This window comes from Cetorhinus maximus, chromosome 34 (genome assembly GCF_964194155.1).
Source record: "Cetorhinus maximus chromosome 34, sCetMax3.hap1.1, whole genome shotgun sequence".
Taxonomy (NCBI): domain Eukaryota; kingdom Metazoa; phylum Chordata; class Chondrichthyes; order Lamniformes; family Cetorhinidae; genus Cetorhinus; species Cetorhinus maximus.
In genome coordinates this window covers 1,999,312-2,015,259 of record NC_135912.1, presented here as the reverse complement: position 1 = coordinate 2,015,259, position 15,948 = coordinate 1,999,312, and the positions used below count along the sequence as shown (strand labels likewise).

General features: G+C 43.7%; 1 protein-coding gene across 1 annotated transcript in view; it reads right to left on the bottom strand.

Moving 5' to 3' along the window:
• Positions 1-4,196: 4,196 nt before the first annotated feature.
• Positions 4,197-15,948, bottom strand: part of LOC144671705 (uncharacterized) — a 49,473-nt gene continuing 37,721 nt past the window's right edge. The window contains exons 11-13 of the mRNA XM_078533719.1: positions 15,201-15,319; positions 11,500-11,582; positions 4,197-4,376 (exon numbers count right to left, since the gene is read on the bottom strand). Of these exons, the coding sequence (XP_078389845.1) occupies positions 4,323-4,376; positions 11,500-11,582; positions 15,201-15,319 (256 nt within the window). The 3' untranslated portion in view covers positions 4,197-4,322. The remainder of the gene's footprint in view (positions 4,377-11,499; positions 11,583-15,200; positions 15,320-15,948) is intronic.

Below are 15,948 nucleotides of genomic sequence, written 5' to 3'. Positions count from 1 at the left end.
GTCACATGAGTTGGGACATGTTTGTGAAGTTGGAAATTTATTTAATTGTTTTATAAAAGCTTCAAGAAACCTCATCCTGCCCATGGATGAGGTTTCCTGAAGAACGCGAAGGCCGCTTGGGCTTTAAGCCTGCCCGCCAACCTTAAGTTTGGATGGGCAGTGTTCTAAAATACTTTAATTACTTTCTTAATGGCCTTCATAGGCCATTGATATTTTGGCGGGCACACAGCTGACTCTGGTGTGCGCCCACGGAATGAAACATCAAGATGACGCATGCATGGCTGACGTCAGCGCGCATTATTTTATCAGTTACTGTGTCGGACCCACCCCCGCACGCTGACCGGAAGATTCAGCCCCTGGTGATTAAATGGTTAGTCAAAGAGGAAGGTTTTATGCATTGTCTTAAAGGAGGAGTGAGCGGCAGAGATATTTGGAGAGGGAATTCTAGAGCCAAGAGGCCAGGCAGCTAAAGGCATGGCTGCCAATGGTGGAGAGATGGCATGCCAAAGACCAGAATAGAGTGGTACAGAAACCCAGAAGAGTTCTAGCACTGGAGGAGGTTACATAAGTGGAGGGATGGTGCCATGGAGTTGAAAACAAGGATAAGTATGTTCAAATCGAGGCATTGCCAGAATGGGGGCCAATGTAGGTCATTTAGTACAGGGATGATAGGTGACTTGATGTAAGTTAGGATATTGGTTCAAAATTTGGATCAGTTTAAGTTTATGGAGGATGGAAGCCAGCCAGGAGAGCATTTGTAAAATCAAGTATGGAGGTAAAAAGGCATGGAAAACAGTTTCAGCATCAGATGAGAATATTTTGTGGCCATCACTGGCAAGGCCAGCGTTTATTGCCCATCCGTAATTGCTGTTGAGAAGATGGTAGTGAGCCACCTGCTTGACAGCTGAGTGGCTTGTGAGGCCATTTCAGAGGGTAGGTAAGAGTAAGCCCCATAGCTGTGAGTCTGGAGTCAGACACAGATCAGGTAAGGACAGTAGATTTTCTTCTGTAAAGGACATTAGTGAACTAGTTTCCTTGCCACTATCGCTGATCTTAACATTTTATTCCAGGTTTATTTAATTAAGTGAATTTACATTCCCCAGCTGATGTGATGTGATTTGAACTAATTGGCAGGAGTTTAAGGTCCTGGTGGGGAAGGCAATGGAGGCAGCTGGGCTCTAAAACTACAGTCACTGGCTGGCGTACTGGTTTCCTGCCAGCGTTTCTGCCACAGTGATTTTCCTCAGGGCAGGCAAAGGTGGGACCCAGAAGCCTTCCCAATATGGAATTAAGGCCAATTATTGTTCTTAACAAATGCATTGTCAGCTCGTTGATGGCCAGTTTAGGATTTAGTGGGGTGCACAGGTTGCACTCTGGATCAGAGGCAGACCAGGTGCTTGGAGGTGGAAATACAGCAGAGAGCCAGTCATAGCTGCACCATCAGCTGAGAGGGTATTCAGCCATTGGGTGTGCACAGGTTTCAGGGAGAGTGGTCTGTAAGCATTCGGTAAGTGCAGAGGGTTATGATTCTCCTCGAATCGTAAGGGCATAGGCAAAGGGTTTAGGCTTTCAGACGTTATTTGAAGTTGAGCCGAGAGCAAGAAAGACAGCGCATAATGGGAGCATGATTCTCAAATCTTGGATCTAGTTGCAATGAGAAACAACATCCTCAGCAACAAGGGCAGAGCCTCAGGCCTGAGGAAGGCAGAGGAGAGGCACAAGGGCACAGCAGATTCCAAACCGCCAAAGTCCGAGCTACCTGGACATCGGAAAACCAGTGCTGCACAGCCTTCATCTATCCAGGACGATGGTCACTGAGCTTAGTGCCCTCATCCTGGAAGACTTCCTAACTTGCAGCGCTGCTCACCAAGTCCAGGCAGTCGCTGTAAAAACCACTGTGCCCTTGAACTTCTTCGCTCCTGGCTCCTTCCGAGGATTAGGTGGGGACTTTGGTGGCGCCTTGCAATGGCTGTGCACCACTGCATCTCGCAGCTCACTGATGCTTATGTGAGAAAGCTGGATATCAGGCATCAGACAGATGGTGCCCCACAGGCACAGATGGCAGTATGTTTTCTCTCCATTGATGCATTCTCCCCTGGTACAGGGCATCATCATAGGGTCAGAGTCATAGAGGTCTACAGCACAGAAAAAGGCCCTTCGGCCCATCGAGTCTGCGCCGGTCAAACAAGTACCTAACTGTTCTAATCCCATTTTCCAGCACTGGGCCCATCGCCTTGCATGCCATGGCATTGCAAGTGCATATCCAAATACTTCTTAAATGTTATGAAGGTTTCTGCCTCTACCACCCTTTCAGGCAGTGAGTTCCAGATTCCCACCACCCTCTGGGTGAAAAAATTCACCTCACATCCCCTCTAAACCTCCTGCCCCTTACCTTAAATCTATGCCCCCTGATTATTAATCCCGCCACCAAAGGGAAAAGTTCCTTCCTGTCTACCCTATCTATGACCCTCATAATTTTATGCACCTCAATCATGTCCCCCCTCAATCTCCTCTGCTCCAGGGAAAATAAGCCCAGTCTATCCAATCTCTCCTCATAACTAAAACTCTCCAGCCCAGGCAACATCCTGGTAAATCTACTCTGCACTCTCTCTGGTGCAATCACATCCTTCCTATAATGCCTTCCTTCAGAACTGCATGCAATACTCTAGCTGTGGCCTAACCAGCGTTTTATATAGTTCCAGCATAACCTACCTGCTCTTATATTCTATGCCTCATCTAATAAAGGCAAGTATCCCATCTGCCTTCTTAACCACTTTATCTACCTGTCCCGCTACCTTAAGGAACCGATGGACATGCATACCAAGGTCTCTCTGACCCTCGGAACTTCCTAGGGTCCTACCATTCATTGTGTATTCCCGTGCCTTGTTTGTCCTGCCTAAGTGCATCGTCTCACACTTATCTGGATTAAATTCCATTTGCCTCTGATCAGCCCATCTGACCAGCCCGTCTATATCCTCCTGTAATCTAAGGCTATCCTCCTCACTATTTACCACCCCACCACTTTTCATGTCATCCGCGAACTTACTGATCAACCCTCCTACATTCAAGTCTAACTCGTTTATATATACAGCAAGGGACCCAACACCGATCCCTGTGGAACCCCGCTGGACACAGGTATCTAGTCACAAAAACACCCCTCAACCATCACCCTTTGCTTCCCGCCACTTAGCCAATTCTGGATCCAATTTGCCAAATTGCCTTGGATCCCATGGGTTCTTACCTTCATTATCAGTCTCCCATGTGGGACCTTATCAAAAGCCTTGCTGAAGTCCAAGTGGACTACGTCAAATGCATTGCCCTCATTTACACACCTGGTCACCTCTTCGAAAAATTCAATCAAATTGGACTGACGTGACCCCTTAACAAAACGATGTTGACTGTCCTTGATTAATTCCTGCCTCTCCAAGTGTAGATTAATTCTGTCCCTCAGAATTACTTCCAATAGTTTCCCCACCACTGAGGTCAGACTGACTGCACCCATGTGACCATCAAGGCACCAAGTGACTGCCCAGTGAGATTCATCAACAGGAAGGCCTTCCGCTCCCTCAACGTTCAATTGGTCTGCGACTACAACAAGAGCTTTCTGCCATGTGGGTGCTTGCTTTCCTGACAGCTGCCATGGAAGTTCAGGATGCCATAGTTCTTCATTCCACCCCTCAAAGCTTTTGGATGGATTCTAGGGACAAGGGTTATCCCTTGAAGAGATGGATATTTACCCGTTTACGTGACCCTGCGACAGAGCCACAGAGGTGCCACAACTGAAGCTATCTGTTCACAAGGCCCACCATCGAGCCGCCCTGGATGGCTCTGGAGAAGGATTTCATGGTTCCCCCCTCCCACCACCATATGGTACACTTGAGACCACCCACGATCAGTGAACACCACAGGGATTGGAGTGTTTGTTGGACATGAGCAAAATATTATTATTTAAGCTATAAGTTTCCCTTTTTATGATTTAATTTTCATTAGTTGTGTCCCTTTTAAAGGGGGCACTTTTACACAGAATGATATAGAACTTTATGGCACAGAAACAGGCCTCTTGACCCATCAAGTCTATGCTGGACAAACTTCCTTCCAACTTAGTTCATCTCACTCTTGTGTGTTTTTGTTTGATGAACTTGTTGCTACCCAGTCCTCTAATTGTTTAAATTGTGAAAAGACACACACCTAAGATTCTCAAAGAAATAATTCATTACTTTAATGGTAGAGCCTCCTCATGGTATTACACCAAAATACAATTTACAAGACAAAATGAAAAATGTACATATCAATAATAAACAAAAGTAGGCAACATGAATGTATTATAATTGAGAAATGTAATCATACGTATTAATCTGTGGCCTCTGGATTTTCACCTGCAAAAGAAAGAGTTAAATCTTTTATTTCTCTCTAAATGAAAAATCTTATACTGACATGCAGTTCCTGTCATCTACAAGATCATGTGTCCATATTTATAATGGGAACTGGACGTGCAAACTTTTCATTCTGAAATTACTCTCTTCCTCTAGTGAAGGTGCTGCAGGACTAGCACAGGCATAGAAACAGCGGACTTAGGAGCAGGAGTAATCCATTCAGCCCTTCAAGCCTGCTTTGCCACTCAATAAGATCATGGCTGATCTGAATTAGATTGTGGTCTCAACTTCACTTCCTGTCTGTCCCCTATAACCCTTGCTCCCTTTCCTGAATTTTCCCGTTGGCGATTTGGGGGCGGGGCCCACTCGCCGACGGGAAGTGACGTGGGATGACGTTTGGAGGAACCCCCGCCGTCATCCCGGTCCCTTTAAATTTTTAGGAAGGCAGGCGGACAGCGAAATTAGTTGTCCGCCTGCTGACCTGTCAATGGCCAATTGAGGCCATTGACAGGCGAATTAAGATAATTAAAGATCTGCCAATCCAACCTTAAGGCTGGCGGGCAGGCCAGGAGACCCAGCAAGCTTCTGATAAAGCATGAAACCTCATCCACTGGCGGGATGAGGTTTCATGTTTGTTTTTAAAAAGTCTAATAAAGTTTACTTTTTATTAATATGTCCCATCTCGTGTGACATTGTCACATGAGGGGGACATGTGAATAATTTTTTAATTTTTCTATTTTTTGAGTTTTCTTACCTGTCACTATTCTCCCTGAGACAGGAGTTTGCCTCAGGGAGCAGTGTGCTCTTTTGCCTTAATTGACCCGCCCACTCAAATGGCGGCGGGCCCCGTTTCGGGGATGGGGGTCGGCTGTCCGCCAGCCGCCGAGCTGGTGGGGCCCGCCCGCCATCCAAGGGCAAGATTCTGCCCCTTCTCTATCAAAAATCTATCCATCTCAGCCTTCAATAAATTCAATGACACCGCCTCCACTGATTTCTGGGGAAGAGAATTCCGCAGACTAATCACCTCCTGAGGGAAAAAACAATTCTCTTCACCTCTGTCTTAAAAGGGAGACCACTTATTTTTAAACTGTGTACCCAGGTTCTAGTCCTCCCCAGAAATGGGGACATGTCCCCAGTATGCTCTTTCTTTATTTTTTCATGGGAAGTGGGCATCATTGGCTAGGCCAGCCATTTATTGCCCATTCCTAATTTCCTTGAGATGGTGGTCGTGAGAACCTTCTTGCATCGCTGCAAGCCATGCGGTGTCAGTATACCTACAATGCTGTTAGGAGGGGAGTTCCAGGATTCTAGGGAGTTCCATCCTATCAAGTCTCCTTAGGATCTTATACGTTTTAATAAGGTTACGTCTCATTCCTCTAAACTTCAGTGGGTATAGGGCCGGCCTGAAACCATAAGATAAGCCCTTCGTTCCTGGAATGAGTCAGATGAACGTTCTCTGAACTGCTTCCAATGCAATTATATCCTTTTTCAAATAAGGAGACCAAAACTATACACAGTGTTCCAGGTGTAGTCTCACCAAGGCCCTGTACAGCTGCAGTAAAACTTCCCTATTTTTATATTCCATTCCCCTTGCAACAAACACCAACATTCCATTTGCCTTCCTAATCACTTGCTGTACCATCATGCTAACTTTTTGTGATTCATGTTGCAGGACACCCAGATCCCTCTGTGCCACTGAGTTCTGCAATCTCTCCCTATTTAAATAGTGTACTGCTTTTCTATTCTTCCTACCAAAGTGGACAAGTTCACATTTTCCCACACAGTTCCACATCTGCCAATTTTTTACCCACTCACTGAACCTATTTATGCCCTTTATGGACTCTTTACCCCTTCTTGACAACTTACTTTCTTACATATCTTGGTGTCATCGGCAAATTTAGCTGCCATATGTTCAGTCCCTTTACAGGTCATTGATATAAATTGTAAATAGCTGAGGCCCCAGCACTGATCCCACAGGGCCTTGGTGAGACCACAACTGGAACACTGTTCTGATGACGCTACCTTCAAAAACAGCTCCTCTGACATGTCCTCCTTCTTCCTTAACCGAGGTTTTCCATCCACGGTCGTTGACAGGGCCCTCAACCGTGTCCGGCCCATATCCCGCGCATCCTCCCTCACGCCTTCTCCTCCTTCTCAGAAACATGATAGGGTCCCCCTTGTCCTCACTTATCACCCCACCAGCCTCCGCATTCAAAGGATCATCCTCCGCCATTTCCGCCAACTCCAGCATGATGCCACCACCAAACACATCTTCCCTTCACCCCCCCGACGGCATTCCGTAGGGATCGTTCCCTCCGGGACACCCTGGTCCACTCCTCCACCACCCCCTACTCCTCAACCCCCACTTATGGCACCTCCCCATGCCCACGCAGAAGGTGCAACACCTGCCCCTTCACTTCCTCTCTCCTCACCGTCCAAGGGCCCAAACACTCCTTTCAAGTGAAGCAGCATTTCACTTGCATTTCCCCTAACTTAGTCTACTGCATTCGTTGCTCCCAATGCGGTCTCCTCTACATTGGAGAGACCAAACGCAAACTGGGCGACCGTTTTGCGGAACACCTGCGGTCTGTCCGCAAGAAAGACCCAAACCTCCCTGTCGCTTGCCATTTTAACACTCCACCCTGTTCTCTTGCCCACATGTCTGTCCTTGGCTTGCTGCATTGTTCCAGTGAAGCTCAACGCAAACTGGAGGAACAGCACCTCATCTTCCGACTAGGCACTTTACAGTCTTCCGGGCTGAATATTGAATTCAACAACTTTAGATCTTAAACTCCCTCCCCCCATCCCCACCCCGTTTCTCCCCCCCACCCCCCCCCGCCTTTTTTTTCAATAATTTATATAGATTCTTCTTTCCCCACCTATTTCCATTATTTTTAAATCTAAAACTAAAACCTCGTTAGTCTTTCCACCCCACCCCCACTAGAGCTGTACTTTGAATATCCTGTCTTCCATTCTTAATTAGCACTTTTCTTAGACAAATATCACCAACTTCAACACCTCTTTGACCCTTTTGTCTGTGACATCTTTTGATTATCTGCTCATCTCCACAATCACCACACCCTCAATGTCTCTCTCCTCCCACCCACCACCCCCCCCCCCACCCACCTTAAACCAGTTTATATATCTCCCTTCTTCTAACTATGCTTCAGTTCTGCCGAAGGGCCATGAAGGCTCGAAACGTTAACTGATTTCTTCTCCGCCGATGCTGCCAGACCTGCTGAGTTTTTCCAGGTAATTCTGTTTTTGTACTGGAACACTGTGTACAGTTTTGGTCTCCTTATTTGAAAAAGGATATAATTGCATTGGAAGCAGTTCAGAGAACGTTCATCTGACTCATTCCAGGAACGAAGGGCTTATCTTATGGTTTCAGGCCGGCCCTATACCCCTATACCCACTCCAATACTCACAGCTGGCCAACCCAAAAAGAACCACTTTCCCCTAATCTCTGCTTCCTTTCAGCTAACCAGTCCTTTAATCATGCTAATATGTTAACCCCTACACCTAATCCTATTATGATTTAAGTGCCTGCTAAATGTTCCTTAGTAATGGATTCGAGTAATTTCCCTATGACAGATGTTAGGCTAACTAGCCTGTACTTTCCTGCTTTCTGTATCCCTCCTTTTTTGAATAAAGGTATTCCATGTGGTATTTTCCACTGCTGGGACCCTTCCAGATTATAACCAATGCATCTACTATCTCTGTATCCACTTCTTTTAAGACCCTAGGATGCAGGCCATCTGGTCCTGTGGACTTGTCCACCTTTCGGTCTAAGAGTTTTCCCATACCTTTTCCCTGGTGATGGTGATTGTTTTAAGTTCCTCCCTCCCTTTCACCTCTTAATTTTCATGTATCTTGGGGAAGTTTTCTAAGCCCTTCTGCTGTGAATATAAACACAAAATACCTGTTCAATAGTGCCACAATTTCATTATTTTCCATTATGAATTTCCCAGACTCACTCTCCAGAGGGCCAACTCTCACTTTAATTCACTCATAGGATATGGGCATCGCTGACAAGGCCAGCTTTTATTGCCCATGCCTAGTTGCCCTTGAGAAGGTGGTGGTGAGCTGCCTTCTTGCATCGCTGATATCCTTTTAAAATACTTCCAGAAGCTCTTACTATCTGTCTTTACATTTCTAGCTACCTTTCTCTGATACTCTAATTTCTCCCTCTTTATTACTTTTGTAGTCATTCTTTGCTGGTTTTTAAAATCTGCCCAATTTTTTGCTGAGTTATTAAATATCTCTTTAAATGTCTGCCACTATGTCTTTACTGTCCCGCCTTTTAACCTAGTTTCCCAGTTCATTTTAGCCAACTCTGCCTTCAGACCCTAATAATCACCTTTATTTAGGTTTAAAATACTAGGCTTAGACCCTCACTTCTCACCTTCAAATTGAATGTGAGATTCTATACTGCTATGATTGCTATTGACTAGAAGCTTCTTTACAATGAGGTTATTAATTAATCCTGTCTTATTGCACATTACCAGGCTTGAATAGCCTACTCCCTGGCTGGTACAAGAAAATATTATTCTACGAAATTGTCATGAATACACTGTATGAACTCATTTTCCAGGCTACCTTTGCCAAGCTTATTCACCCAATTTACATCTGGATTAAAGTCACCCATGATTATTGCGGTACCTTTCTTACATGCCCCATTTATTTCTTCCTGTATACTCTGTCCTACTATTCGGGGACCCATGAGGTACTCTTGTGAGTGATCTCTTACATTTCCTAATTTTTATCTCTACCCAAACTGATTCTACATCTTGCTAAAAGCTACTGCGGATGCTGGAAATCCAAAACAAAAACAGAATTACCTGGAAAAACTCAGCAGGTCTGGCAGCATCGGTGCAGAAGAAAACAGTTGGCGTTTCGAGTCCTCATGACCCTTCGGCAGAACTGAAGTATAGTTAGGAGAGAGGTGAAATATAAGCTGGTCTAAGGTGGGGGGTGGGGGGATAGAGAAGTTGAGGGTGGGGTCGTTGTAGGGATAAGCAAGCAGTGATAGGAGCAGATAATCAAAAGATGTCACAGACAAAAGGATCAAAGAGGTGTTGAAGGTGGTGATATTACCTAAGAAAAGTGCTAATTAAGAATGGATGGCAGGACACTCAAGGTACAGCTCTAGTGGGGGTGGGGTGGACAGACTAACAAAGTATTAGTTGTAGATTTAAAAATAATGGAAAAAGGTGGGAAAAGAAGAATCTACATAAATTATTGAAAAAAAAGGGGGGAGAGGGAAGAAACGGGGTGGGGATGGGGGGGAGGGGGAGTTTACGATCTAAAGTTGTTGAATTCAATATTCAGCCCAGAAGGCTGTAAAGTGCCTAGTCGGAAGTTGAGGTGCTGTTCCTCCAGTTTGCGTTGGGCTTCACTGGAACAATGCAGCAAGCCAAGGACAGACATGTGGGCAAGAGAACAGGGTGGAGTGTTAAAATGGCAAGCGACAGGGAGGTTTGGGTCTTTCTTGCGGACAGACCGCAGGTGTTCCGCAAAACGGTCGCCCAGTTTGCGTTTGGTCTCTCCAATGTAGAGGAGCCCGCATTGGGAGCAACGAATGCAGTAGACTAAGTTAGGGGAAATGCAAGTGAAATGCTGCTTCACTTGAAAGGAGTGTTTGGGCCCTTGGACGGTGAGGAGAGAGGAAGTGAGGGGCAGGTGTTGCATCTTCTGCGTGGGCATGGGGAGGTGCCATAAGTGGGAGTTGAGGAGTAGGGGGTGATGGAGGAGTGGACCAAGATTCTACATCTTGCTCTTTCAAGCTAAGACCTTCTCTCACTACTGTACTAATGTCCATATTAATTAACAGAACTACCCCACCACCTTTTCCTAGCTTTCTGTCTTTCCAAAATGTCAAATACCCTTGAATATTCATGTCCCAGCCTTGGTCACTTTGCAACCATATTTTCATAATATTTCATCTCATTTCTATATGTCTTAGTTCTGATGAATGGTCTCAAAACGTCAACTGTATCCCTCTCCGCAATGTTGTCAGACCTGCTGAGTTTTTCAGGTATTTTTGTTTTTGTTCTGGATTTCCAGCATCCACATTTATTTTATCTTTCATAGTGGCTGTCTGATCATATATATTTATTTCTGTGCCAGCAACTCATCTATTTTATTTCAAATGTTGCGCACATTCACATACAGAGCCTTTAACTCTATATTTTACCATTTTTGCAATCTCTGTTCTTATCTGCTGGCGTACTCTTAAGTTTGTATGCTCTGTCCGTTCCTGCCTTTAATTTACCATATCTCGCCTCACATGATCTCTTCCCCCCATTATTTAGTTTAAAGCCTTCTCTACAGCCCAAAGAATGACATTAGTATATGACTCGCCAGAACACTAGTCCTAGCACGATTCATGTGAAGACAATCCCAATGGACAGGATGGCACTATTAAAACCTGAGATGTTTATGTGGGCAGTTCCAGGTATAAATGTGGACATAAGAATTGATAATAGCCATATAAAAATAAGGACAGCATGTGCATCTTTAAAATGGGAAATGAATTACACCTGTATGCCAGGGTGTACTTATCCTCTGCCCTCTAACCCCAATTCACCTGAAGCCTATACATGGTCTGCACTCTCGTTTGCAGCACCACTGGAGATCAATTAGCATTATATTAAAAACCATGTGTAAGCATGCATTTCCTGTTTACAACTTCACTTCCTGTTGTCACAATTTTTCAGTCACATTTTTATGTTAACATTTAACATTGTGAATGCCCATGTAATCCTGTACAATGGAAACTCTCCATGTGGTCCCAGTGATACTAGGAGCAGACTAGTATCTTACTAGTCTTATTGGACCTAACATAACTGTATCCTCTGCCACAGCTAGAGAAATGTCACAGGATGTCTGACAACCAAGAGAACAGTTTTGGAACGCATCATTGCACATGCAAGTTTTTGTTCCTGAGTTTTTGAGAGAAAGGAAAGCCAATAATTTTGTGCTGGTTTTTCTGACCTTAATAACCTGTCCTGTTCTCAAAGAGTTACTAACAGTGGTCAATTTCTAGATCACTTACATTGGTATGGCAGTGGTATTTTAACTGGCCATTATTTTATCCTAGCCAAACAATGGTTCAAACACATACCTCCTTAGTAAAGAAGGCAGATTCTAGTACCGGTCTCATATTTATGATGGAATGGTCGCACGATTCTCCTCCACCTGTTGGGTCTGCATTATAAACATATACAAGGATATTAAATCAGGAAAGAATAAAATTTATATATATATATATATGACAAATTTCTCATCCTGTGTGTCCCAAAGTGCATCACAAAAGGGAAGTACTTTCAAAGTGCTGCAACGTAGGAAACACGAGTCAACATGTACATATTATGATCCCACAAACAGCATGTGATAAATGACCAATTAATCTGTTAATTTTGATTCAGGAAGGAACATTTGCCAGGACATTAGGGAGAACAGACAGCTCTTAGAATAGTGCCAAGGGATCCTTTGTGCCACTTGAACTGTTGGCTGGGACCTTATCGTAAAGTACCCCAAACAGGGTAATAACATGTAAGTAAAAATCATTGATCTGCAACAGTGAGATGTAAGATTGGTGATGAGATCCATTCATCTCTCTTGTTAAAATAGTGAATGAGGGAACGTCACCAAATGTGCTGCTGTATTTCACTTCCAGCATTGCGCAGTAGAACATCAGCTGCAAGGCCTCTGTCAAAGCATCTATTAGGTTAGCAACTGAATAGTTCATTGCTTTTTCAGCTTCTTGAATACTATTTGTATTTTGCTGTCGCCATCACATTCAGGGTGAACAAAACTGGTATGCTGATGTAACCATCCTGGTCCCTGAAACCTGTGGAAACAGGGTCAGTCGTCTTTTGTTTCATTCAAAATAGAAGAAACTAGAAGCGATTCTGGAATTAAATTATATGCCTAAGGGGGCCACATACACCACTGGGCATCGGTTTCACAGTAGGCTCTGGAGTGAGGAGCAGCTGGCAATGCAAGTTATACTACCAGTTGCGCACTGTCCTCCACCGAGAAAAAAAAGGAGCTGGCAAGTAGAAACAGAGAAAGTGGACGGACACGTTACTCTCTCCTTCTGTTTTAAATATTTCAATTAAAGGTTCTATAAATGTTGCAAAAGCAAAATACTGCAAATGCTGAAAATCTGAAATAAAAACAGAAAATCTGGAATATTCAGCAGATCAGGCAGCATCTGTGGAGTGAAACAGAGTTAAATGGCCAGATTTTCGCAGAGTTGGAGGTATTCGTAGCCATTTAAAAATGATGGCAGGACCCGATTGCAGGATTCCTGCCCCCATTCCTGGTGCCCCAAATTTTCACTGGCATGGGATAAAGTTGCAGGTAGAAAGCACACATCTTGCACTCCTGACATGACCCGCTTCATTGTGAATCCTGCAATTATCATAGAGTCGGGCCAGCTTTTGGTTGATTAATCATCATGCTTGGTTTAGAGCCCAGACTAAAAGAAGAATTAACTCTGTTTTTACAACTGGAGAGAAGTATTGACATTGTTTAATTGACAGCTAGGTGAGGTTGTAATAAGTTTTTTCCTGTGTCCTCGTTTGGCAATGTCTCAGTATATTTTCGCACAAAGTTAAGAGGCATCAAGTGCTTCTAGCTCCTATTATTAATACTTTAATGGATTTTGATTGACACTTTTCTAGAGTTATAGGAACACCAGTTTTTAAAAATTCAAAACAAATTATGGATGGCTGTTTTTAAGCAGCTTCACGCATACCATTGTCCTAGAGAGTTCCTTGATTCTGTACATTCTGTATACTGGGTGAATAGGCATGAAAAGATCATGAGTAGTCATGGAGGATATGAGGACCCATTGAGGGTGGGTGGGAGGCATGAATTAGCATTGAGTTGGCATCTGGCCTTGAAGCAGCCTTCGGGTGGTTGACATATGAGTTGGCTTAGAGGGTGCATGTGAAGTGTGTGGTGGGGGTGATGGGGTGTGAGAGGTGAGGAAAAGAGGGCCTAAAGCATAATCAAATAGCTGGGACAAAGTCCCAGATTTCCCAGGTAGGCCTTTAGTCGGCCACCCCTGTGGCTGCCTCCTATCTGCTTCCTGGAGCAGCGGGCCTGACTGCATCCTGCAGCACCCACCTCCCTCCCACATCGAATACCCCACCATTGGAGACTTGCTGTCCAAATTATACCCAGGTGGGTCTGCCGAGTTGAGAAATTGCCCGACCCGAGCTACCCACCTCAGTAGCGAAAATCCAACCCAAAATCTCAGATTGATGATTCTTCATCAGAAATGAAGAAAGGTAGAAATGTCATAGGTTCTGAGAAAGTGCAAGAATGAAGGGGAGGAGGAACAAAAGGGAAGGCCTCTGATAGGTTGGAGGGCAGGAGAACTGAAATGACAAAAGGTTTAATGGAACAAAAGGTAAAGGGTGTAAAAAAGCAACAGCACATCTTTCCAGGTGAGCTGTGAATGGCTGAATATCAGCCGTCCAAATGCAAGTGAAGGAATTAAGAAAGAAATGAGAAAACTGATCCAGATCATACCTCTGCCTCTATTTTGTTTCTTTTACTCTTGCTAATTCGATTTTATCTCATTTCTATTCTGACAGATTGAGAAATTGGCACCCTGGCAGTTAAATCCAGAATTGAGGATTAAAATAGATCTAAATTGGCTTTCTAATTTAATTTTTTCAATTTAATTGCTTTACCAACAGATCTAAAGGAGTACCCTGCTGACTTCAATCCTGCCCAGATGACACCTGAGAGAGGAATATCCCAATCCGACTTTAATTTCAAAGGAATTTAACACACTGCCTGCACCCAAACCTGCTTCACCATAAGTGGGAAAGTTCTTCCCACAGAGTCTAAATCAAGATGTGTAAGTTAGAAATCATTCATTCAATGGAAAGTCATGTACAGAAAGTGAAATAAAGGGAGGGAAGGAAAGGTGGGATTAGGAGGGAGTGATAAAAGTGGCAGGTAGGAAAAGTAAAAAAAAAGTTTATTTTAGCTTTTTATTTTTTAAAAACATCCAACAATCATTAAAATCTGAAGAAATGAGAGTCCATACCTATTCACGTTAGTTTTCAGTGTCAGAGAGTGTGTTTGGCAATAATTAAGTCTTAGCATGCCATTAAAAAATTACTTACAGTTGAAGGGACAAGACCTAACTTTTTTGGTATTTTCAGTGGGGATCTATCACGTAAGTATCCCAAATTCACCTGTGTTTGAATGCTCAGTCAGTCCACAAGATACTGTTACAGCAAAGCTTGTGCAGGAGCTGGACAACCCAAATAACAACATCCTAATTTTTACATTCAACTGTATATATGCAGATATTGGATTTGCTGTCCAAATTACTCTTTAATACTGGTCTGCGCTGATGATAGCTCCATTATTCTGATGAAAATCCAGAATACTTAATCCTTCACGAAAGTTTGGCCTCAGTGCTCGAGCGATTGGTTTATAATCTACTTTTGTGTTGTTGACCCATTAACTCGAATGATAATCTCCAAGCTGCTGTTTATTGTCAGTGAGTATTTTTTTTTCAAACCCATTCCCTCAACATGGCCAATGTTTCAATATCAACCAGTTCAAATTTGATAAAAGCAAAATACTGCGGATACTGGAAATCTGAAACAAAAACAAAAATCGCTGGAAAAACTCAGCAGGTCTGACAGCATCTGTGGAGAGGAAGACAGAGTTAACGTTTCAAGTCCGTATGACGCTTCATCAGATTCAAATTTGACACGTTCTTGGCCATTCTATTACAAGTACTTGCTTGTGTAAAATCCCAATAAAGTTAAAAGATATAATAAATACCAGCATTAGTGTCAAAGTCTGTGGTCTCTGTGTTAGCTACAATGATTGCCTCAGGATTGTGCCATTCAAAATCGTCATCTTCCCACGTCTCCGATATAATTTTGTTTCTTTCATCCTCCCTGTTAAAAGTCGCAAGTATCAGAGAATTGCACTTTGAAGAAAAGGGAAATTAAACTACTTTGCAGAGGATTAGTTGACCAGATGGGTTGGCACCCTGTTCTTCTGCTCCTCACATCATCTTAGCAATTTGGTTCAAGAGGCCACAACAATGGCTGGTGTGGGAAATGGAATATGCAGCATACTTCAGTCCCACTGGGAAGTATATTAGCAGCAATGACATGGGAAACATCATGGCCTCTGTGTTCCCTGCAAAGTCATACACCATCCCGATTGAACATAGATCACCATCCCTTCACTGTCACTGGACCAATATCCTAGAATTCCCCATTCAACATCAAGGAAAGGTCCAGTGGTGGAGAGCTTTGGGAACCCTTGGTCACCGATTTTCCCCAAGCATGTCGTGTCTCAAATTACTCATATATTGTATCCTAAAATATTATTTTATGATAGAAATGATCTCATTGGCATTTGAATGAATAAATAGTAACTGTTTCCACCATCTCCCTTGGGAGCCTGTTCCAGAGATTGCAAACTGGCTCACTGAAATTTCTGCTGATTAATTTTTAAATTTCCCTCATTTCAACCTCAGGCTATACCCTCTGGTTCTACTGTTCTGACTAAGATGAAA